This window comes from Pyxicephalus adspersus, chromosome 4, assembly GCF_032062135.1.
Source record: "Pyxicephalus adspersus chromosome 4, UCB_Pads_2.0, whole genome shotgun sequence".
Classification (NCBI taxonomy): domain Eukaryota; kingdom Metazoa; phylum Chordata; class Amphibia; order Anura; family Pyxicephalidae; genus Pyxicephalus; species Pyxicephalus adspersus.
Window position 1 is genome coordinate 146,343,752 of NC_092861.1, and position 26,014 is coordinate 146,369,765.

General features: G+C 41.0%; 1 protein-coding gene across 5 annotated transcripts in view; it reads right to left on the reverse strand.

The window, feature by feature from the left end:
• SUSD4 (sushi domain containing 4) overlaps positions 1–26,014 on the reverse strand; it is a 104,700-nt gene that overhangs the window by 40,462 nt on the left and 38,224 nt on the right. For all 5 annotated transcript variants that reach the window (XM_072409902.1, XM_072409896.1, XM_072409901.1 and 2 more), the window contains exons 3-4: positions 16,260–16,472; positions 129–308 (exon numbers count right to left, since the gene is read on the reverse strand). In XM_072409902.1, coding sequence (XP_072266003.1) covers positions 129–308; positions 16,260–16,472 — 393 coding nt within the window. The remainder of the gene's footprint in view (positions 1–128; positions 309–16,259; positions 16,473–26,014) is intronic.

A 26,014-nucleotide genomic window follows, 5' to 3' on the forward strand; every position in this document is an offset into this window, starting at 1 on the left:
TGCTGTGGTGTGAAGCCCTCAGGCGTGTTCTGTGTTAATGATATTAAAGAAATAATGGCAGCAGCACAAAGACATGGCACCGCCATTAATAAGATCAGACATTGACACCATGACACATTGTACAGAACCTTGACACAGCGGCAGGTTCTCCCAGCTCCCGTCATCTTGACATACAGAAGCCATGTTGTCCAAATCAGGATACCGAGTCTGGAAGCCATCGCGACAGCTCATTATAAGCTTGTCTCCCGCCCGGTACGTCTTGTTCAAGACATCGGCATCTTCAATGTATGGGGCAAGGCAATCTGTGACTGGGGAGAGAGGACATGCAGATTTAATTAATAGATATCAGACAGCTGCATTCACGAACACGTGTTAATTTCATGCATCTACACTGCAGTAACACAGGGAACATGCATCAGTCTGAAGAAGCTGGCAATATACTGTCTCTACCAGTTAAAGTGTCCCTGAATTTAAGAATAAAAAGTATTATATTGAAGATTTTTATTCCTTTATTCTGGTGGCTGCTTTAGTTTTCTCTTTTTGAGTGATTTTGCCACTAGCAAACTTCCTGTCCAGGGGTGACAACACTTACTCGTATTTTATGATGGTGCTAAAAAGATCCATGTCTGATTCACTTCTTCACAAATCTTAACCAGGTTTATGTTCCAGCCAAAGGAAATCCATGAGTGAATGGCGCCAACATTGTCATAATTACACTTTATTTATCAAACAGATACTATGTATATCCAAATATAAACCTACCTTTTTAACTGAAAAAAACTACATTGACTCAAGTATAAACCTAGGGTGTAAAATTTGTCCATCCGTGCTAACAATTAAAACAGCAATGTTAAATGTGAATACATACATCCATGGTGTGTCATTTTAAAAAAACATTTATTTTAAAGGAAAAAAATAAATCACATGGGCTCGGTCAGTATATATTTTTACCTTGTTTTACCTGGTAAAGTATTTTGTTCATTTCCTCTTAAAATATTATATTTTTGTGCAATATTATTACTATATTATTTTTTATATTATATTATTACCGGTAATACTAAATTTTAATATATTAATATTAATATATATTAATATTAAATATTATATTCTTTTTTGTGCATAATTATTGGCTGCCAGTAGATGGCGCTGTGTATTCATGGAAATTGTGTAACACAATCTAGTAATGGCAAGAGCTTATTACACACATTATATGGGGGCACAGTGCCATCTAGTGGTGCAAACCCAAGGATAAACCGATACTATTTTTCCAATGGGGAATAAGAACAAAAGCAAAGTAGGCTTTTCAAGGCATTAGGAGACTTAATATGTAAAAAATTACTATAATTTATTGTTTAAGTACAAAACCTTTAAAAACGTATTAAATTGATAATCAATATACACACAATTAAATTATTGTCTTTCCACACTAATATTGTTCAGTAGGGAAAGCTACAAACTTGCGTATATTGCTTTCCTTCTTTTTCTCTATGATACCGAGTCCAGTCTTTGGCCAGGAAAGGCTTTGGAACCCAGACCAACTAATTGGTAATATTACCACTACCTATTCATAATCAGTAGACGGCCAGTGACATCTAGTACTTTAATCAATTATTTTTCCAATAGCATTTTCAGATCAAAGGCTCCCATATTAAGTGAGCTGACCACTACTGCTCCGCTACTGATGAAGTTATTTGTAAACTAAAATCAAACAGTTTCTTGAACAAGTATAGCCAGTGGGGTCCATGTTGTCACACAGCGATAAGAAGCATTTGGGAATTTTTTTGTAAATAAAGAAACCATCAGGTGAGAAATCTTTGTGCTGCAGATCATTTAGCAGGATTTTGTGTTTTCCAAACATCGGACTTTTGTGCAGCGTGGATAAGCCACATGTTGAGCACACACCCACGCAGGAGTCCATTTTGCTATTGCTTTTATTTTATTTGCTCGCACAATTTCCTGCCGCAAGGACCAATTTAAGCCAAGTAAATAAGAAAGTGAGATTACAGGACGGGAACTTCGTGTCTCTGGGTTCCAGAAGAATGGAAGATGGATTGTTGCAGAAATAGAGCAGAACAGAGCCGACACTGGATGGCCAAACAAAGGAAACGGGATCAATACTAAGGTTATAATTGCTGAATTTATATGCAAACTGAAGCAGTCATTCGTACGGGAAGTGGTGAAAGAACAAAAAGTTACTGATGACCGTGGAACTAAAATAAAAAATACATAAAAAAAAGGAAGTGGGGACGGGTACAAAGCAGGGCCGGTTTTGAATAAACTGGGTGGTCTCTAGAAAAAAATTAATTATAACCGTTCATTACACTTCCGAAATTTGGGTTTGGCAATAATGCTTCCAGAAGAAGCCTGGGGGAAACATAAACCTTAAAAAAGGCTTTTGGGGCCACTTAAGCTGTTAGATTTAAACCAGGACACAAAGCAGACAACCCCAACAGCCTGTTCACTTTGTCTACTGTATGCTATGGTATCTCCAAAACTAACGCTAATGGAATCTCCAAAACTGATCCAAAACTGATGATGGTGGCTTCTCCAAAACTGATGATGGTGGCATCTCCAAAATTGATCCAAAACTGATGCCGTTGGCATCTTCAAAACTGATCACTTTATCACTTGCATGCTGGTGGAATCTCCAAATCCAGCCAAGCCATACGCTGGCCCATCACCATTATAGGCGGCCCACCAGGCCAATATGAATTTTCCCAGGAAAGGATGGGCCATTTCAAGAACTATCAGTAGGTGCTCAAGCTGAATTTTGGAACATGACAAAATTTGATCACTTTAAAAAGGTGCTATTAATTTTTTTTCAATTTGGTAGACAAAAACAACCTGAATTACCAAATCGAATATTTGTTGTCTTATAGGGGGACCACACTGGACCTGCACCAGGTGACAACATTACAAAAAGAGAGGTGTGGAAGGGGAATATATTTATGTGTCTGCAATGTCTACATTATTTTGGCCATTATTATGTAAATGGTCATGTCATGGTATCACAATCAGGGTGGTGCGAAGTGTGTCTCCTCACCCAACAGTGGCCCCTACGAGGTCCGCAAGTCAGTTTTGCATAGGGGCCCAATGGCTATTTCCACCCCCAATCACAACCTAATGCCTTATTGAGGTACTTTAATAGGTCAGATGGTGATACCATTATAGAGAATTAGTTGTATTCTGTTGTGAAAAAGGGGGTGACTTCTCCCATATGCACAATTTAAATCATTTGCAAGGAAATGATAGGGTTACCTTGGACCCAGTGGGCTTTAGTGGAATCTGAAGTCTGAACTAATGAGTATGTAGATGTATGGAAACATAATGGAGCTGATTTGGTAAAGCTTTCCAGGACTAGTGAAGTTAGACTATCAAGGGAGAACCTGTGTGATCCAGCAAACCTGGAATAGATTTACAAAATATCATTTGCTATTAGTTGACAAATGTTTTCAATCTTGGACCAGGTCCATTCCAAGTGTAGTGGATTGCCCAGGTTCTCCCATGATAGTCTATTTTCTTCAGTCTTGAAGAGCCTTAACAAATCAGACCCAAAGTCTTTTATTTATCAAATCCAAATACATTGTGATACCATCAGCTACTACACAGGGCCACACCAACTCTGCGCTGCTCAGTTCTATGGGTGTCAGACAGTAAAGAAAAAGGTTCCCAATGGGGTCACAGACCAAAATCAGAAACCTGAAAGAGATAAAATCAGAAACTTTATACAAAACCAAGCTGGAAAATATATTTATAATATATTTGGATTGATTGGATTTCGGCTTTAAATAAACCCAGCTGTGTTTAATGCAGAAACCTGCTGTGCAAAATTCGGTTCCCTGACATCCCCCATAGCCAGCTCGGCTTCCCCGGCATCCTGCAGCCATCACCTGTCCGTCAGCACCATGGCCTGGTAATAAATCACTATGATTGACTGTAGGTCCGTCCGCTAATGAACCCAGTCAATGCCGTACTAATGAAACACGTGGAATCATGCTGCCAAAGAGAATGGAACTTCCCAATAGCTCTTCTCTCATGCAGCTTTTTCTAATAAAACATCAATCAGTGTGTCACCCTGGAGCTGCTATAAAGGAAGAAGTGACAACTTTCTCACCTATATGGGGGGGATAAATCACACAGCTTGATCCAGGGTCAAATTTAGGGTTCCTTCACTCCATAATATATAAATTCTAATGCCATTTTTTAAATTGGCTATCAATGGATGAAATGAAATGCATTATTTTCAGTAATGCGTCTAAGAGTTGCGACAGGTTGAGCAATGAAGATTATGGGCTTGGAGGAGCAAGGCATAGACGCCTGTACGGTCAGCTATTTAAATTTTAGGGTTATTTTATTGAATTTAAAAGGGATTATTGTCATCAACTGATCTGCTGAGCCCCCAGACCATTCCCTTTTTCAAAGAACCTGACCGGTTTATCCATTATGAACGTTAGTGATTGACAAGTAAGTAAACCTAATTGATGTTATCTAATGATATGAGTTGTTTGGTTATATGAATTGTCACCTATTGTGGAAATTACATAGTTACATAGTAGGTCAGGTTGAAAAAAGACATAAGTCCACCAAGTTCAATCACTAGAGAAATAAACATATCCCAGATATAAAACCCTATAAGACATAGTTGGTCCAGAGGAAGATAAAAAAAACCCTGGTACAATTTGCTTCAACAGGGGGAAAAAATTCCTTCCTGATTCCATGAGGCAATCGGATGTTCCCTGGATCAGCGGTCTCTGTTATCTTTATTTTAAATCCTTAATCCCCAGTTATTTTCTGTGCTTCTAGAAATCATCCAGCTTTTTCTTAAAGCAATCTATAGAACTTGCTGAAACGTCTTCCTGAGGGAGCCGATTCCACATTTTCACAGACCTTACAGTGAAGAATCCCTTCCTTATCCAGAGATTAAACTTCTTTTCCTCCAGACGCAGAGAGCGCCCCCTTGTAATGATCTCAAAGTGAATGGGAAGAGAGTTCTCTATATGGACCATTTATATATTTATACAGGATGATCATATCCCCCCTTTTACGTCTCTTCTCAGGGCAGAATAGATTCAGTTCAGCTAATCTCTCCTCATAGCTGAGCTCCTCCATACCTTTTATTAGTTTAGTTCCCATTCTCTGCACTCTCTCCAATTCCACAATGTCCTTTTTGTGAACTGGTGCCCAAAACTGGACTGCATATTCCAGATGTGGTCTGACCAATGCTTTGTACAGGGGCAGGATTATGTCTCCATCTCTGCAGTCTATTCCTTATTTAATACAAGAAAGTACTTTGCTAGCTTTAGATATTGCAGCTTGGCATTGCATGCTGGTATTAAGTCTATGATCTACCAGAACCCCCAGATCCTTTTCTGACTCCCCCAAATGTATTCCCCCTAGACAGTATGAAGCATGCATGTTGTTAGCCCCCAAGTGCATAACTTTACATGATATTGTATTATGTTATGCTATAGGCCTCATGAATTATGTTCCTGATGAAGTGGTGCATAATCCTGCGAAACATCTAAATAAATTAAATCATGGAGACCAAAACAATATAAACAATTATCTTTACTAACTAGCTTTGTATAAGTAAGAGTGTTTTAATACATTTTGTACAAATACATTTTTTTATATACTTCTTAAGTCAACCATCTAATGCCTTAAAAGTGCCGCTACTAGCTATTGTTTATTGTTTGTTATATATTTTGGGATGTGGCTTGGCCTAGACATGTAGTTGGGGTAGCATGTTTGCTCTTTCAGATATTTATATTACCTTATTCATAACTCTCTAGACTAAACAAGCATTGACCCTTTGCAATATGGGGGAAACCCACTGCATGGTTATTTTTTTATACAAACCTGCAAAGCATATGTTTCTGAATTTGTTGCATTATAGTTACTTATATTTTTGAAACTGCTGTTTTATATCTGTTTTGTGAATGATTATACTTACAAACCAAATAAACGTTTAATACAAGATAAAGGATATCTAGAGTATGATGGGTTAGCTAAGAAGGCAACACAGCAGGCCTTTTTTGCTTTGAGGCTGGCTTTGTGTGATTGAAGTATCAGACTGACCTCTTTATTGAGGAATGAACCACCCTGAGGAGTCACTATAAACAGACTGCAAAATATTAAAAAAGCACCTAAAGCTGAATGAGCAAACTAAACAAATATTAATATTTCATATTTACCAAATGAATCATTAATATTAAAAACATGTTCTTTTTTAACTCCTGACTGTATAAAGAAAACAAGCTTTGCATTCTATTTACTAAGTGATGAGATATCGGTCACATGGGGGGTGCATGGCTTTTACTGAGCAGTAAAGCACAACCACTGTGCAGCACTTTTCCCCGACCATAATAAACAATCAATATAAATGCAAAACCGCAATACAGTCCCCTGATGTCTCAATCTTAATGAGAAGTTCTGTACAGCTGTATATACACATGCTGCAGGTAAATGCACACTTATCATTATTAGGGTTGGTGGGAACTGAAAATACAAATTTCTCCAAAATCATCTCAACGGTATGAAATCACAGAGCAGTCTGTGCTGTTCCCCTGTGTGTCCGCCCGAGGTGTGTGCAGAATCCAAATGATATCTGATTCATAATGAGCGCAGTGACTGTGTATACCGCAATCCTAACCTTTCCAAGCAATGGAATACATGGCGAGGATGGAACACAGCTCAGATATAAAATATCACGGGAAACCGATCTCATGCTGGCCACTTACTTTGCAACCGGTGCAATCTTTTTTTTTGTTTTACCTGCAGTTATGTTGTATGACAGACAGGGCTGTTTTTTAGCACTAGGTGCCACAACACCATTCCTGTGTACCCCTACCCCATTTGTGCCCCCGTATAATAAAGCTAATGATCCCACTTTTTTCCCCCCTAGGCACAGAAAAGCTCACCTGCTCTGATCCCAGGGCACTGCATTAAGAATTGATGACAGATTATCTTGAAGTGATTAAGGGAGATGAACAGGTAAGCTGTGGTTTATTACACCATGTTTCCCAGGGCTACCCTTGGGAGGAAGGGGGAGAAAAACTTTATTAGCTGGTTGGCATGCAGGGACCCAAATGTTGTCTACACACTAGTGACACCCTAAGGGGAAGAAAGGGGAACAGAGACTCTATTATCAATGGACACAGGCAGGCTGGGGGACCCAAATGGTTCCCCACACAATAGTGGTACCCTAAGGGGAAGAAGGGGGAGCAGTGGCCTTATTATATATAAGCAAAGGAAGACTGAGGGGCATGCAGGGACCACAATGGTTGCCCACACACTAGTGGTACCCTAAGGGAAAGAAGGGGGAGCAGTCGTTTTATTATAAATGGGCACAGGCAGGCTCAGGGCCTTCGGGGACCAAAATGGTACCCCACACAATAGTGGCAACCTAGGTGGAAGAAGGGGGAGCAGTGGCCTTATTATATACAGGTAGTCCCCGGGTTAAGGACATCCGACATAAAGACGCCTCCTAGATACAAACAGGGCTTCCCTGCTTGCTCCTGTGCAGAATGGAGATTTGAAGGGGGGAGGGGGGCAGTTTGCATGACTTGCAGAAGAAATCTTTTGCTAAACACAGCTGAGGTTGTAGGTGATCCTAGGGGACTGAGCTCTTTCTGCAGCCTCTTGTAACACTTTAATGACCAAGACAATCTCTGCAGTTATTGCCTTTTGCATATGAAAGTTAATGAATGTCTAGATTCTATAAAGCTTTTATTTGCTTTCTTTGTGATTAGCTGACGTGTGGATTTTATACAGTAACTGACACCTCACTGCCTTATATTATGTTGAGAAAAACACCTGTCCTAATTGCATTCATTAAAATATAGTACCTGTTCTGACTTACATACAAATTCATCTTAAGAACAAACCTATAGTCCCTACCGTGTATGTAACCTGGGGACTACCTGTATAAGCACAGGCTGATGGGCATACAGGGACCAAAATGGTGCCCCACACAATAGTGGCACCCTAAGTGCTCATGCCTATGCCTAAAAAGGGCCCTGATAATTGCCAATAGACTAGATACAAACTGTCCTAGATAAGGAGATTGCTTATCTAGGACAGCTTTTATATAGTTTTGTTAGATCTATAGAAGATTAAATAGAGACTACACTTTGCAAGGTATATGGTCAGCTTTATACTAACCCTGTTCTCAGACAAAAGGCTTCAGGCTTCAAAGATTCACAGCTTTCTTCTACTGCTTCCATGGATTTTCTAGGTAAAATTAGGGCTTCAATCAATTCACTTCCTGTGGGTAGTTCCCTGGGTGTATGACATCACACAACCCTGGGCTCATAGTAGTACTTTGCTGAACTGCCATGTGTCACATGATTAAACCAATGTGAGAAGCCTACAGACCAGGCACACATGCTTCTTCATATTTATCTAGGTCTTGGTTAAATGGCAGATTGGGAAGTGTTGGGAAGTGACAATAAAGGCGAGCTGTGTCTTCCTTCCAATCCATGGAATCCCATGCTACACAGTGAGACCATGTTGGAGCATTTAGATCCAAAGACATGGACAATGTATATTTGTCAAGAAGCATCTATGTAATTGAGCTGTACCTTCCTTGCCATTCTTGGCATCCCATGCCTCATGATAAGCTCATGATTGAGCATTTTGGTAAAATTGTGGCAACATATATTTTGTTGAAAAGCATGTACCTAATTGAGTTGTGTCTTTCTTGCCATCCATGGCTTCATGGTTACTAAATGATTAAGCATTTAGGCACAACTACATGGGCAATGTATACTTTGGAGAAGCATGCATATAATTAAATTGTGTCTTCTTTTCCATCTATGGCCTTACACTACCTCACGGTGAGTTCATTGTGGAGTATTTGGACACAAAGCCATGATTAAAATATGTACTTGTTGAGAACCACCAATGTAATTAGGCTTCCTTGCCATCCATAGAATTTCATGGTTCATAGTAAGTTCATGGTGGAGCATTTGGGCACAACTACATGCATCCATATACTTGAGCTGTATCCTCCTTGCCATCCATGCACTTATATAATAGGGTTGTTTCTTCATTGCCACCCATGGCATTCCATGCCTCATATTGATTCCATATAATTGAGCTGTGTGAACTTACCATGCCTCATAGTAAGTTCATGGTGGAGCATTTGGGCACAACTACACGCATCCATATACTTAAGCTGTATCTTTCTTGCCATCCATGCACTCATATAATAGTGTTGTGTCTTCATTGCCACCCATGGCATCCCATGCCTCATGGTGAGTTTATGGTGGAGTATTTGGACACAACAACATGGTTAGAATATATTTATTGAAAATCACTCATATAATTGGGTTGCGTCTTCCTTGCCAGCCATGGCATCCCATGCCTCATATGGATGCCATATACTTAAGCTGTGTCTTCCTTTTCATTTATGGCATCCCATGTCTCGTGGTGAGTTCATAATTCATGAGCATTTGGACATGATGACAATGGTAATAGATATTTTTTGGAACCACCCATGTAATAAGGCTGTGCCTTCCATTCATGGCATTTCATGTTTCACAGTGAATCCATGATGGAGAATTTGGGCACAACAACATGCATCACATTACCTGAGCTGTATTTTTCTTGCCATCCTTGGCATCCCATGGCTCATGATGAGTTCATGATTGGAGTATTTGGGCACAACGACATGGGTACAGTATATTTGTTGAGAAGCATCCATATTTGGTTGTGTCTTCCTTGCCATGCATGGCATCCCATGCTTTGCGATGAGTCCATTATGGGCCATTCAGGCGCAATGACGCAGGCAATGTATATTTGCATAAAGGCCCATACATCAGTAATGACGACACTGCAGATTTTCTTTTCTTTGAAAACAACAAATTCCCCTCTAAATTCTCGTTAATCCCCTTGCCAGCTAATAAACAGCAGACTTCACGAAGAACATAAAGCCTCCTCACCCCACCAGAGACGGCTCATTAGAGAAAAAAATAAGAACATTGTTTGTTCCACGGATGTCATAGTAAAGAACAGGCAAAGTATTTTATTCTAGGATTAACAGGGACAGATTAAAATGGTGACTTCAAAAAACGTCTCACATAATAATTACTGAGCAATAATAAAATTCATCGGACACTAATCCTCATATCAGATGACTATAGGCTTCTCCCACTTCCAGAACACAATGCCTGGGCTCTTCTTAGCCAATAGCTGCAGAAAATATCTATATTCCCAGAAGGGTCATTATCTGTCTTCTGCGGTAACAGTTTAGAAGAACAAAGTCAATGGAACAATTTGCAGCAGCATTGTAGGCACCGATAAGCCACTTTAAAGAGGAACCATGATACCTAAATAATTAATAAAGCACAGTGGTGGAATTTGCTCTACTTTGCGGGCTGATGTCAGGCTTTGCTGTAAAAGAGTGAGAAATAAGCTCTAAATGCAGAAGAAACCTCTCCAAAATAATATTATTAGGTACTTACTTATTGCCCACATAATATGCAGAACTTTATTATGCTACTTTACAGAGCTTCAGGAAGCTTGAGACATCATTTTCATACATTGATTGGCCAACACATGATGAACTGGGGTGCCTGTGGGGGCAGTGTTATGATATGGGGTGCCTGTGGGGGCAGTGTTATGATCTGGGGTGCCTGTGAAGGAAGTGGTATGATCTGTAATGCCTGTGGGGGCAGTGTTATGACGTGGGGTGCCTGTAGTGGAAGTGTTATGATCTGGGGTACCTGTGGGGGCAGTGTTTTGATCCAGGGTGGCTGTGGGGGCAGCGCTATGATCTGGGGTGTCTGTGAAGGAAGTGTTATGATCTGTAATGCCTGTGGGGGCAGTGTTATGACATGAGGTGCCTGTAGTGGAAGTGTTCTGATCTGGGGTACCTGTGGGGAGTGTTTTGATCTAGGGTGCCTGTGGGGGCAGTGTTATGATCTGGGGTGCCTATGGTAGGCAGTGCTATGATCTGTAATGCCTGTTGGGGCAGTGTTATAATGTAGGGTGCCTATGGGGGCAGTGTTATGATCTGGGGTACCTGTAGGGTCAGTGTTATGATGTGGGGTGCCTGTGGAGGCAGTGTTATGATCTGGGGTGCCTATGGAAGTAACTTTATGATCTGTAAAGCCTGTGGGGGCAGTGTTATAATCTGGGGGTGTCTGTGGGGGCAGTGTCTTGATCTGGGATGCCTGTGGGCGCAGTGTTATATCTGGGGGTGCCTGTGGGGGCAGTGTTATGATGTGGGGTGCCTGTGGGGTCAGTGCTATGTTCTGGGGATACCTATGGGGGCAGTGGTATGATCTGAGGTGCCTGTGGGGTCAGCGCTTTGTTCTGGGGGTACCTATAGAGGCAGTGTTATGATCTGGGGTTGCTTCAAATAGTCAATAGTTTAAAAAGGTCAAAGTTTTGAGGTCAGCCTGAATATGCAGTATGACCAGGTGTTTTCACCAATCCATCTCTTTCTTCCCCAATTACATGGGTGTATTCCAAGATGGCAATGCCAGGATTCCTTGGGCTCAAATTGTGAAGGAGTGGACCAGGGAACATGACACATCGTATTTACACATGATTGGCCACCCATGGTCCAGGCTTGAACCTTATTGAGGATCTTTGAGATGTGCTGGAGAAGCTTACACATCACTCCGACTCTCCCATCATCAATACCAGGTGAACATAAAATGCAATTCTGGATAGAAATACAAGTTGTGCTATTGCATATACTTCTAGAAATGATACCCCGGGGAATGTGGGTCCAACAAAATAGTACAGTACAGAATGACTATTTGTTGGCCATGCAGTGTATATTTAGGATCATTTAGGCATCATCCAGGGTCACAATCTGCTTTCTGGACTGAGATGTCAGCTTGAAGGTGACACAATCATCTAATCGTGATATCGTTCATGGCTGTGTTCACAATCATCTGACACAGATTACCCCAGTGCATTAGCCTCTCATCGTGTAAATGCTTCCTCCTGCCTGCAGCAGACTGCTGACCTCTCTGCCCAGGCAAAGTCACTGCACTAGGGTTTAAAATGTAATTTTGGAGATTAAAAGATAATTTTTTTTAGAAATTTTACTATTTCTGTATATTGTCATTTCAGTAATTTATTTATTTGGTTGACATACAGGTAGTCTCTGGGTTACATACGAGATAGGGACTGTAGGTTTGTTCTTAAGTTGAATTTGTATGTAAGTCAGAACAGGTACATTATTTTAAGAAATGCAATTAGGACAGATTTTTGTCTTAACATAATATTAGGCAGCATGGTGTCAGTTACTGTATAAAATTCTCACTGTCAGTTAATCACAAAAAAAAACTTTATGGAGCCTAGATATTCAATAACTTCTGGAGCAAGCTGTGCTTTGATATGCAAAAAGAAACAACTGCACAAACAGTTTGTCTTGGTCATTAAAGAGTTACAAGATGTTACAGAAGAGCTCATTCCTTATTATCACCCACAACCTCAGCTGTGTTTAGCAAAAGATTTCTTCTGCAAGTTATGTAAACCGCCCCTTCCCTCCTTCAAACCCCTTCCCTCCTTCAAGCCTCCGTCCTGCACACAGCAAGCAGGGAAGCCCTGTTCATACCTAGGAGTCGTCTGTATGTCGGATATCCTTAACCCAGGGACTGCCTGTAGTTTACAGGCCTAATTTAATTTGAAATTAAAGGCAGGATTTTTCTTGCAGAAGGCACTTGCTGGGATACAGTGTGGGATGATGGGATGTTACAGGCCTCCTCTGGGGCTGTTGAGAATAAATCAACTCCTGCCCCAGCCAATCAAGATGGCTAAAGACCCAGGAAGAATATTGGGTGACGATGGCGGCACCAAGGCTGAAGCGAAGACAAGTCAGAGCAATTAAAAAATTGTGATCAGGCAGGTAATATGTTCTTGCAGATGGGACATTGTCAGTCCCTTCTCCATTAAATGACCTACCTGGTTGATTTTCTGCATTACACCATGCTGCCACCCTACCATCCTAAACAGGGATGACCTCTTTAGTTTACTAATGCTCCTCATTGTCCAATCAGGTGGCTGGGGAGGTCTAGCGACCAAGCTGTATCACTTCACTGCAGTGGAGAAAAGCAAGGTCACTGTTCTTCCTAAACTAGTTAGATTGTGTAGATTACAGGATATGTGACAAATATTTCTCCAGATAAAACAGCCTTAGTTGCTATTCCCACCATGCATTTAGCAGTTGCCTGACTTGGCTTTAAACCATTTATAGCATGCATCCTATTTAGTTTGTGAAGTGTCCTTTGATAGCAGCTTGCGTGGATAACACGATAATACGATGTGCAGAAAGTTCTCTCCGTCCGCAGATGTGATTCTCGGATAAGTCACGCAGATAATGTTCCCTACCACAATGTAATTGGATTGGATCCCCTTTGTGAAATATGATTTATTATACCTCTACTACAATCCTAGCTTTACATAATTATCTGCCCAGACAAGGATATTATATCACCCGCTGTGGCCTGGTGCTGTGACCACGGGACGTATACCTTACAATGGGATTCCAGGCTGCTTATATGTTATAATATGTTCTTCTAAAATGACCTCTGTGAAAATTTATATCCTATAACTTTATATATATATAAAGTATATGAAAACCCAAAAATAAATATCTAAATAAAAATAAAAAATGAAATACAATGCCTGGCCCAAAATAAAATCACACTCTGAGATTTCGATGGATTTTTGTCTTTTTAGCTTTTGATTACGGAATCCATTCTCCATGCACAATATTTATTTCCATCCAGCATTGCATTCATTTTTACCCCCAGATCTCATGTTGATGATGGGGGGGTCGCTGTGTAAAATCTTCTCCAGGATAACCCGTAGATTCTCAGTGGGGTTCAGGTTTGGTGGCCAATCCATGTGTGACAATGAGGTCTCATGCTCCCAGGTCCATTCTTTCACTGTTTAGGCCCCATGAATTGTGTCATTGTCATCTTGGAATAAGTCCTTGCCATCGGGGAAGAAAGAATCAATTGATGGAAAAACCTGGTCATTCCATATATTCAGGGAGACCGCTGACCTCATTTTTTAAGCACATAATGTTGCTGAACCTAGAACTGGCCTTGTGAAGCAACTGTAGATCATACCACTGCCCCACGGGTAACCAAGATCAAAACACTGCCCCATGGGTACCCCAAATCATACATCAGCCCCCACAGGCACCCCAGATTGTAACACTGCCCCCACAGGCACCCCTGATTGCCACACTGGCTCCATAAGCACCCCACATTATAACACTGCCCATACAGACACTCCAGATCAAAACACTGAACGACGGGTACCCCAGATAATATTACTACCCCCACTGGAACCCCCAAATCCTACTCCAGCCCCCACAGGCACCCCAGATTGAAGCACTGCCCCAACAGGCACCCCAGATCGCCACGTTGGCTCCATAAGCATCCCACATTATAACACTGGCCATATAGACACCCCAGATCATAACATTGCCTCCAAAGGCACCCCTAGATCATAACACTACCCCCACATGTGCCCTAGAGCATAACACCACCTTCCCCATGTACACTCCAGATCATAACACTGCCCCCACAGGTGCCCTAGAGCATAACACCACCTTCCCCATGTACACTCCAGATCATAACACTGCCCCCACAGGTGCCCTAGAGCATAACACCACCTTCCCCATAGACACCCCAGATCATAACATTGCCCCGACAGGCACCCCAGATCTTAACACTGCTTTCATGGGTGCCCCAGATCATAACACCACCTCTCCTACTGACACCCCGGATCATAACACTGCCCCTCAGGCTTTGGGACCTTTGTAATTTGTAATGTACACTGGGGTGCACATGCTCAGCCTATTGCAGCTCCTGGGTGATGATTAGCTATTGGAGGAGGTATGAAAATATCAGAATGCCTTGATGGGTGGATGTCGGTCCTCAGGGGTGGGTGCTTCCTAGCAGGCTGAACTTACATGCAAACTGTTCCAGGTAACGCCCACCTGACATTGAGCTCCATCTGATTTGCTGCGGCTTCTAATGCACACTGTAAGGAGCTCAAAGTGTGCAGTGATTTCAAAGCAAGCTATTTCAGGAGCAATACTGACTGCATGGCTGGAATTTAGCTTTAAATGTTTGTAGGTCTTATATAAGCAATTTGTTTGTTACAAACCTATTCTTCATTGGAACATTCTATGAAATGCAGAGCACAATGGCTGTATATCTGGAGGCCTCTGTAAATTCATTGAACTAGAAATGTTTGGCCTTTAGATATTCATTTTCTTTTAGACATTATCAAAAGAACGGCTGTATATGTGATCGCTGTATACAGAGGGAACTCAGGTCTTCATCTATTCAGCCCGTCATCGTGTGTCAGCAAGGTCAGAACAACTTATCCTCTCACCATATAATTCACTCCATCACTAACGGGCTTTCGCTGAGCCCTCCAGCCAATCGGATCGCTGCCATCTGCCTAGAGACTCCCAGCTATAATAATACAGTAGGCTGAGAATAACATTTTCATTCCATTTCCAACGTTTTCCAGCATGTCACACCACATCTGCTGTTTGCAGGGTTCACGCACTAAGAAGCTTTTAAGTAACTAAAATTCATGGGTACTGCAGGAACATCATTATAGGGACCTGTGGCTCTGCAGGCGTCCTAGCGTTAACCTGTCATGCTGAGATATAAAAAAAATTTGCTTTTCCAGACGCTGCTATTAGGGGCCCGCTGTGACATTTTAGAAAAAAAAAGATGGGCTGCAGGCTAGTATTAGCTGGCCAAGTTAGCTTTGTTTTTGATGCTTATGACAGGTCAGCTTTAAAGTCCAACTTCACCTTAACACCTCGCCACCCCTTATTTGCAGGAGGTTATGCAGAACTACACCATATCAAATGAGTCCTTTATTACAGTGGTCCCCAACCTTTTGCATATTGCGGACCAATAAATTTACAGACTCCGCACCGCGCATGCCCAGGGAGCCGTGTGTGGAAAGAAACTTCCCCCCAGAGTGATGTCATGATGCCAGAACCTGCCCACTCTCCCATCGCAGTTCTGAGCCTATGATGTCTCTGGAAGACGTGGTCCGCGGTCGATGCACCCCCCCCCAAGTAGGGTCCTTCTCCTGACCCCGCCTGTGGGTGCACCGGCCAGAGCCGCGGCCCATTAGTGGGCTGCAGACCAGGGATTGGGGACCCCTGCTTGATTACACCTTAATTTTTTTTCAAGGGTTCCCCATGTTTAAAAAGTCGAGAAGGACTCTAGGTATTGTAATAGACAATGTCCTACCTTCTACTAGGCACACCGGAGCGTCCCTTGGCCTCCATGCCAAAGATCCGTTGTTATGCAGAACGCACATCTTCTTTGTCGGGCCCTTGAGTTTGTAACCGGCCTGGCAGTGGAACCGGACCACAGCGTTTTCAAAGAAGACACTAATGCTTTGTGTTCTGTATCCATTTTCAGGGACTTCTGGGATAGGACAGGTGGGCAGGTCTTCAAACCCTGAAGAAAAGAAGCAGACTGCAATGGTCAGGTACCGGATCAAAGATTTAAAAGCAAAAAAATGTTGTGAGTACTTAAGTAAGGTCTGCCACCTCCTAAATAACAGACACACTTTGTAACACCACCCAAATAGTGGGCTAATGATTGCTCATAAAATGAAGCAATCTAAAAAGGCAAGGAGTTTCCATGGTACAAAGCTTAATAAAACATAAATGAACAAAGGCAGAAAGGTCACAATTTCAAACCTGATAGTTACGTTAACCCAACGTGTTTCGCAGGATAAAACCCGCTTCTTCAGTGGATGAAGAAATATCATATAGATTTTCTAGAGACTTTTGCTTCTTCTTTAGAGTTGGGGATTTTATTATTTCTTCAAGGTGAAATTCACCAACAAAACTCATATGTAGTTTAGTTTAGGCTTGCAGATTGAATATGCTATAATGGAGAACTAAACAGCGCTGGCTCAAATGCAATGAAGCAGAGATAAACAAAACTGGAGTGGAAGACCCACTAGGGAACAAAAGTGCCACTCGTGTCCAGGAAACCACCAGGTACTGAATCAGCCAACATTCCTCAACACTGCAAAACCATAAAAACAAAACTGCCCTGTGCAAAAAAAAAAAATAAAACTCAGAGAGTTCTTGCAGTGCTATGGCGTCCTGCAGAATCCCCAGCAGAAGCTGTTTCTATTAAGCTGTTCTGTCTCTAATTGAAACCTCCGACAGAGCCCTATGGAGGAAGGGGTTAGTGCCAATGAGTTCAGATCCAGTTATAGAGAGAGCCAAGCCAAAATGTAAAAAATTTTTTTTTTTGCAATTTGGAATTTTTTTTGGAATTTTAGCCTGCCAAACTTCATTTTGTTGCTGAAAACAGCATGTTGTTTACAGAGCTCAGTAGCTTGTGAAAAAACACAAGTAAATGAGTTGGAGCAATGACTTCTTCTTCTTCCATCTCCCTCTGTAAGACTCTATTGGAAGTTTTAATCATTGCCTGACAAGGAACAGTTTCTGCTGCATTCTCTTTAGCACACCCCTAGTGCTCTGGAAATTCTTTGTGTTGTGATTGCGCCCTTTACTAAAGCAGAACTTCAGTTATTTTAATTTTCTTTTCTGGAAAATTGTTTTCCTTGACTATAGTAAAAAATACTTTTGGCTGCAATACTCACTTTGTCTCCAGCGCTGTTCTTCATCTTTTACCCATGTGCAACAGGCCATCTTTTGGGTTGAATTCAATATGTAAGCCTCATATCACCCAGACCACATTGCCATTGGGAATATATTCCCTGGGGTGCATTGTTATATTGACTCGGGTTTTAAATATTCTACAAAGCACAGAGCTGGTGGCTACTAATGCCAGAGGAAAAGGGACCATGGCCAGAAAACTCTGGGAAACAATTCTATGGTATGCATAGGGTGTATGTATGTGTATATGTATGTGTATATGTATGTATGTATGTATAGGGTGTATGTATGTGTGTATGTATAGGGTGTATGTATGTGTGTATGCATAGGGTGTATGTATGTATGTATGCATAGGGTGTATGTATGTGTGTATGTATGTATGCATGTATAGGGTTTATGTATGTATGTATGTATGCATAGGTTGTATGTATGTGTGTATGTATAGGGTGTATGTACGTATGTATGCATAGGGTGTATGTATGTGTGTATGTATAGGGTGTATGTAAGTATGTATGTATGTATGCATGTATAGGGTGTATGTAAGTATGTTTGTATGTATGTATAGGGTGTATGTATGTATGTATGTATGCATGTATAGCGTGTATGTACGTATGTATGCATAGGGTGTATGTATGTGTGTATGTATAGGGTGTATGTAAGTATGTATGTATGTACGTACGTACGTACGTACGTGTGTATAGGGTGTATGTTTGCATGTATAGAGTGAATGTATGTATGTATAGGGTGTATGTTTGCAAGTATGTGGTGAAGGTATGCATGTATAGGGTGTAAATTTGCATGTATACTGTGAATGATTGTGTGTGTATAAGGTGTATGTTTGCATGTATAGGGTGTATGTTTGCATTGATAGAGTGTATGTTTGCATGAATAGGGTGAATGTTTGTGTGTATAGGGTGTATATTTCCACATATTTGCATGTATAGGGTGAATTAAAAAAGAAGTGGGAGGCCGGTACAGGGTTCTGCATTATTTGTTTATTTGCGGAGCATCGCATCACTTTGTACAATCTTTTGTAGTTCATTGTATTCATTAGAAAAGGAAAAACAGATGCAATAGTGGGCAGCTATAAACAGGAATTTTTTTCCCTGTTGGAGCAAATTGTACCAGGGGTTTTCTTGCCGTCCTCTGGATCAACTATGTCTATAGGGTTTTATATCTAGGATATGTTTATTTCCCTAGAGGTTGAACTTGATGGACTTGATGTATTTTTTCAACCCGACTATGTAACTATGTTTAGGTAGACTGCTGGGGCTGATTTATTAAAGCTCTCCAAGATTGGATAAAATAGATTATCATGGAAGAACCTGAGTGATCCAACAAGTCTAAAATTGATTTTTTAAACATCATTTGCTATTAGTTGGCAAACATTTCCAATCCTAGACAAGATCCATTATAGGTTTGCTGGATCACCCAGGTTCACCTATGATAGTCTCCTTCAGTCTTGAAGAGCTTTAATAAATCAAGCCATCGAGTCCAAATCTCGGATGGGGGATCTTCAAGATTTAGCAATGAGAAGATTGTAATGCAATGTTTAAGACAGATTTAAGGTAAAGAAATCTATTTTGCTCCTGAACTTAAAGGAGATTTGGGCAAGCCAATTTGGGTAAATATGAACGTAAAATAATAGACTCCCTGAATTGGTTCACTTTAAGACAAGACCACCATATATGCTCCATTGTTCTCCTCTGGTTGCACCCACGAGGGGAAGCTCGTGCACTATTTTTTGAACATCATCTAAGTGTCAGTGCATGGATACATTGAAGAAGAAAAGCAAAAAGTTTGGGGAAAGGTGGAATCTACATTAAGCACATTTTTCTGGGCAAAGGTTAAACTTTTAAAAATACTCAAGTAATCTCGCAAAAACTGAAAATAAAAAAAAGAGTCCCCTGACCATAGAAAGCATTAATAAGGAATTGCTTGGCCCAGACGATCATTGACGGTTAATCCATGAGCTCCGTTCTATCCATAATACCCAAAACCAAAAACAAAGTGATGACCCGCAAAGCCCAATCAATAATTTCTTGTTCATATTTGATCATCAAGCTGCGAACTGACTTCATGCAATCAATAAAGTTCATTTAACATCTTCCTCTGTCTACAAGATGTGTTTTTCTTTCTCTGCTCCTCGGTGTACGGCGGTCAGCAAGAAATCCCCAAAACCAAGAAAGGATAAGAGACAATACTCTGGAATACGGTATTTATGTCAAAGACCTTCATGGATGTGTAAACAATTTGAAGGATAATCAGATTCTTAAAAAAAAATGGCAAATCAGGGAGAAAGATGAATTCCCATGCAAATTCTAAGAGAATTACAACTGTTATATTAAAGTGAATCTGTCTTTTAATGTTGCTTGTTAGAATACGTGAACAGCATATGGGAAAATGTGACAGTATATAGGTAACGTTGGGGTAGTTGTGGCAATACACAGGTACTTGTGACAACACATGAGCAATTCTGCCAATACATGAGCAACTGTGGCTATACATGGGCAACACATAGGTAATCCCTACTAGTCTGTTAATCCCTGCTAACTGTGACAGTACATGGGTAACATTGGGGTAGTTGTGGCAATACACCGGTAATTGTGACAATACATGAGCAATTGTGGCTATACATGGGCAATTTTGACACTACATGAGCAAATGTGGCTTTACATGGGCAACACATAGGCAATCCCTACTAGTCTGCTAATCCCTGCTAACTGTGACAGTACTTGGGTAACAATGGGGTAGTTGTGGCAATACACGGGTAATTGTGACAATACATAGGTAACTGTGGCTATACATAGGCAAAGCAAAGGCAATCTCTACTAGTCTGCTAATTACTGCTAACTGGGACAATACATGAGTAAAATTGGGGTAGTTGTGGCAAAACATGGGCAATTCTGACAATACATAATCAATTGTGGCTCTACATGGGCAACTGTGACTATCCATAGGCAATTATGACAATACATAGCTATACATAGGCAACATATAGGCAATCCCTACTAGTCTGTTAATCCCTGCTGTGACAGTACATGGGTAACATTGGGGTAGTTGTTGCAAAACATGGGTAATTCTGACAATATATAAGCAATTGTGACTATACATGGGCAATTGTGGCTATAAATGGGCAACACATAGGCAATCCCTACTAGTCTGCTAATCCCTGCTAACTGTGACAGTACACGGGTAACATTGGGGTGGTTGTGGCAATACATGAGTAATTGTGGCTATACATGGGCAAAGCAAAGGCAATCCTTACTAGTCTGCTAATTACTGCTAACTGTGACAAAACATGTGTAAAATTGGGGTAGTTGTGGCAAAACATGGGCAATTCTGACAATACATGAGTAATTGTGACAACACATGAGCAATTGTGGCTATACATGGGCAATTGTGGCTATACATGGGCAATTGTGGCTATACATGGGCAACACATGAGCAATTCTTACAGGTTTGTGTGTCTTGGCTAATTCCAGGAGGTTTGCGGGTACAGTAATATTGTGTGTGAGATAGTTCATTGTAATGATTGACATGCAGATAGTCATAAAATGACTTCGGATCATTTTGCTTGATATGGTTCTGGGTGTATACCCGTGTATAGTATGCATCAGAACTCAAGAATCCCAGAACAAACAATATTATATATTGCAGATTCCTATTTCTTGGATGAGGTGGCTGTGGGGTGAGACTGTAGGGTCCTGGGGGACAATATAGGTAACGTTGGGGTAGTTGTGGCAATACACAGGTACTTGTGACAACACATGAGCAATTCTGCCAATACATGAGCAACTGTGGCTATACATGGGCAACACATAGGTAATCCCTACTAGTCTGTTAATCCCTGCTAACTGTGACAGTACATGGGTAACATTGGGGTAGTTGTGGCAATACACCGGTAATTGTGACAATACATGAGCAATTGTGGCTATACATGGGCAATTTTGACACTACATGAGCAAATGTGGCTTTACATGGGCAACACATAGGCAATCCCTACTAGTCTGCTAATCCCTGCTAACTGTGACAGTACTTGGGTAACAATGGGGTAGTTGTGGCAATACACGGGTAATTGTGACAATACATAGGTAACTGTGGCTATACATAGGCAAAGCAAAGGCAATCTCTACTAGTCTGCTAATTACTGCTAACTGGGACAATACATGAGTAAAATTGGGGTAGTTGTGGCAAAACATGGGCAATTCTGACAATACATAATCAATTGTGGCTCTACATGGGCAACTGTGACTATCCATAGGCAATTATGACAATACATAGCTATACATAGGCAACATATAGGCAATCCCTACTAGTCTGTTAATCCCTGCTGTGACAGTACATGGGTAACATTGGGGTAGTTGTTGCAAAACATGGGTAATTCTGACAATATATAAGCAATTGTGACTATACATGGGCAATTGTGGCTATAAATGGGCAACACATAGGCAATCCCTACTAGTCTGCTAATCCCTGCTAACTGTGACAGTACACGGGTAACATTGGGGTGGTTGTGGCAATACATGAGTAATTGTGGCTATACATGGGCAAAGCAAAGGCAATCCTTACTAGTCTGCTAATTACTGCTAACTGTGACAAAACATGTGTAAAATTGGTGTAGTTGTGGCAAAACATGGGCAATTCTGACAATACATGAGTAATTGTGACAACACATGAGCAATTGTGGCTATACATGGGCAATTGTGGCTATACATGGGCAATTGTGGCTATACATGGGCAACACATGAGCAATTCTTACAGGTTTGTGTGTCTTGGCTAATTCCAGGAGGTTTGCGGGTACAGTAATATTGTGTGTGAGATAGTTCATTGTAATGATTGACATGCAGATAGTCATAAAATGACTTCGGATCATTTTGCTTGATATGGTTCTGGGTGTATACCCGTGTATAGTATGCATCAGAACTCAAGAATCCCAGAACAAACAATATTATATATTGCAGATTCCTATTTCTTGGATGAGGTGGCTGTGGGGTGAGACTGTAGGGTCCTGGGGGACAATACTCATTATGATGGAGCAGCATTGTCACTCACTGATAATATTACATTTGTATGCTTCTTTTTTCTGGGAGAGAAGGTACGTCCCTTGCTGAAACACATGAATAATGCATTTTCTCACAGTGCCAGTAATCTCCATGGCAGATGATTTTTTTTTTTTACAAACCATTCTGCTTGTACGATTCTAAAAAATGCATAGATATGAAAAGTCTAATTATCCAAAACAGCAAAGATCTTATTGTGGATTTACATGAAATTTCCTTTGCATTTAAGGCAACTCATCAACCACTTTAATAAAATTTTGGATTCTCTATCAACCACTGAACATTTATTTTATATAAAAATTGAAAGTTATATAAAAGGTATCGTGGCTTTATTACTGAATAGCTGGTTGTATAATGGATACATAGAAAGTGATTCAATGGTAAGCAAAGCTATGTTAAATATTATTGCCAGAAATGTTGGCATTTCCTTTTGGTATTCAAAGCTGCCATTACATTTCTGAATTTATTAAACGCACAGCAATTAGTTGTTTGTCACTTCTCCTATTGCATTGTGTGTGCTCCTCCAACAGAGCCTAAGATGCAATGCTTGTACCCAATGGCTCTCCAACTGAGATTGAGATCAATGTTCTCAGGGGTTCTCCAACAGAGTTGAAGGTCGGGGAGTTCATCATTATGTTTATCCTTCCCAGGAGAAGGAAGGTGGAAGGTTACAGACACAGAATCCAATCATGTTATCAAATGAAGCTAAACACTACTTAGACCTGATAGAGACAACTCATGGTAGGCGGCTGAACATCCAAGTCTGGTTACTATTGCCTCACTCTTAGTAACTTTGCTTTTAAGACTAGCAAATGGCATCTACAAAAGATTCATTGGTTGCACAGTGGGTAGCCTTTGCAGCTCCCAGGTTTGAATCTTGTCCAGGACACTATCTGCATGGAGTTTGCAGGTTCTCCCCATGTTTTCTATGGGTTTCTTACCAGTACTCCAAGAACACATTTCCTGTTATCTCTATCCAGTGATCTGGCTGCAACATTGTAACTTTTGTAGCTTGAAAGCATTATACTTACACATGAACACTTAGCCTTCTGAAACTTTATTATCCAGTATTTATATAGCACCAACATATCACACAGCGCTGTACAAAGTCCATAGTAAAGTCACTAACTCCTCAAAGGAGCTCACATTCTAATGTCCCTACCATAGTCATATATCATTATTACAGTCTAAGGTCAATTTTGGGTGGGAAGCCAATTAACCTAACTGCATGTTTTTGGAATGTGGGAGGAAACCGGAGTACTCAGAGGAAACCCACACAGACATGGGGAGAACCTGCAAACTCCATGCAGATAATGTCCTGAACAAGGACATTAAAGTATAGCATCTGATATATATATATCATAGATATCCAATGTCTAAAGGTAGCCTAAATCCAAGAGCAATATTGCATAGGTGACAACAGCAGGGCCATAAACAAGCACTTTCCTGGTATATCCTAAATTTTGACATTATTATTATTATTAATATTAATATTAATAACAGGATTTATATATGGTCAACATATTACGCAGCGCCGTACATTAAATAGGGGTTCCAAATTACATACAGATACACAGGAGGGGGAGAGGACCCTGCCCTGAAGAGCTTACAATCTAGGTGGTGGTATTGCCCCTGTGATGATAGCACGCTGTACCATACGCAGGAACACAAGTCCACAGATAGCAGATTATATGATGTTCTAAAGCCACGGAAATATCATGTGTCCTGATCGCTTCCCCAGCCACAAACCAGGCCACAAAGCAAAAAAAACCCTGCAAATTTTATGAGCCGCCTGGGGAAAGGATTAGAAGACACTTTATGTTTGTTGGGTCCCAACAGAACGGGTAATTGTGCTGAAAACACTTTAGGAGATGTCTTGCGGTTTCCTCAAGCCTCTGGAAAGGTATTTACAGTCAAACGCCCCGGCTGATTTATGTGCTTACAGGCGCAATCATCGACTTGTGAAGCAAACACAGCATGAAAAGTGAGATCTCCCCAATGACAACATTCTGTAGAGTAGGAAGAAATTCCAATAACTGCATATTGACCTGCTCTGACAGCACTGGCGGCCCCTTGCCAGCCTCCGTAATGAATAGCTAGACACAGATAAATGTACACGGCCTTATTTAAAGTTCCATGTCAGTCAAAAATGGAAACTAAAGTCATCCGATGTGTTCCGGGAGCACAGGAGACGTGCTAGGTGTTTTGGATTTCCATCCAGTGTATTAGTACATAGCATTCCATTTCATCTGTAATCTGGGAATCCCTACTTGTGATGCAGGAGAGGAACTCCCAGAGCCACTGCAGTCTCCTTGTTGTCTTACATACAAAATGCCTTCTGAGGGTGATAGGAAGGAGATACTACCAAACAGAATGCTGTTGCCGGTTATTTTCTACATTCTGTCTTTCCAACGCTAGTACCCTTATTAAAGCAGTCCTCAACTCAAATAATAAAAGTCCCCAGGAGGTAGTACTACTTGACAAAAGAGACATCCAAAAAAATAAATCTTTGCTGGTGGCTTTTTGTTTTAGCTCTACACTACGCCATGCATGTGCCATGTGGAGTGAAGCTTGGTGTGCGGTGGTGCCAATGCCAATGTGGTGCCTAAAGACAATGTAACTCCTGCACACGCCAAGCAGTTGCCTCATCAGTGGCCATCCAATGGCCAAAGTGAATCGCCATCTTCACCACCGCCGAGCCAAGGACGAAGATGGCTTCTTCTGAGGATGCAGAATTGCAGTCTTGGAACTGTCCTTGCTGCATGGCAGCTGCACACCAATACGTGCCATAATGCTATGCATACTTGCTGACTATGGCAGAGGCTCATCACCCACTAACGAGTTCAGTTCCCATTGAGGGCGGAAGGGACATTGTAGATAGAACATCACCTGTCCCTTTAGCTTTAAAATAAATTTACTTGCCAATCACAATTTTTAATTTAAACTCACCTATTCTTGCTCTATTACAGGTAACATCATCCTGACCCAGACATTTACCAGGTTCTGAATCTTTGGCCATTTTGATTGGCCAGGCCAGAAATTTGTAACTCCTTTATATTTCCGACAAGCAGGCGTTATGCAGGGATAGGCGGCATCATCAAAGTGCAGCTGGAGCTGTGTTAAATAAGACTAGCAGATAGTCTGCAAGTATCATTGAGTAATAGAATGTAACAATGGATGGTTATATTCTATGTACTATTTAATTCATATGAAGACCAAGGGATTGACCATTGATCTCCATATAACATCAATTAATGGCTTCACCCAAACCGTACTGATGGATGATGGATTTATGGAA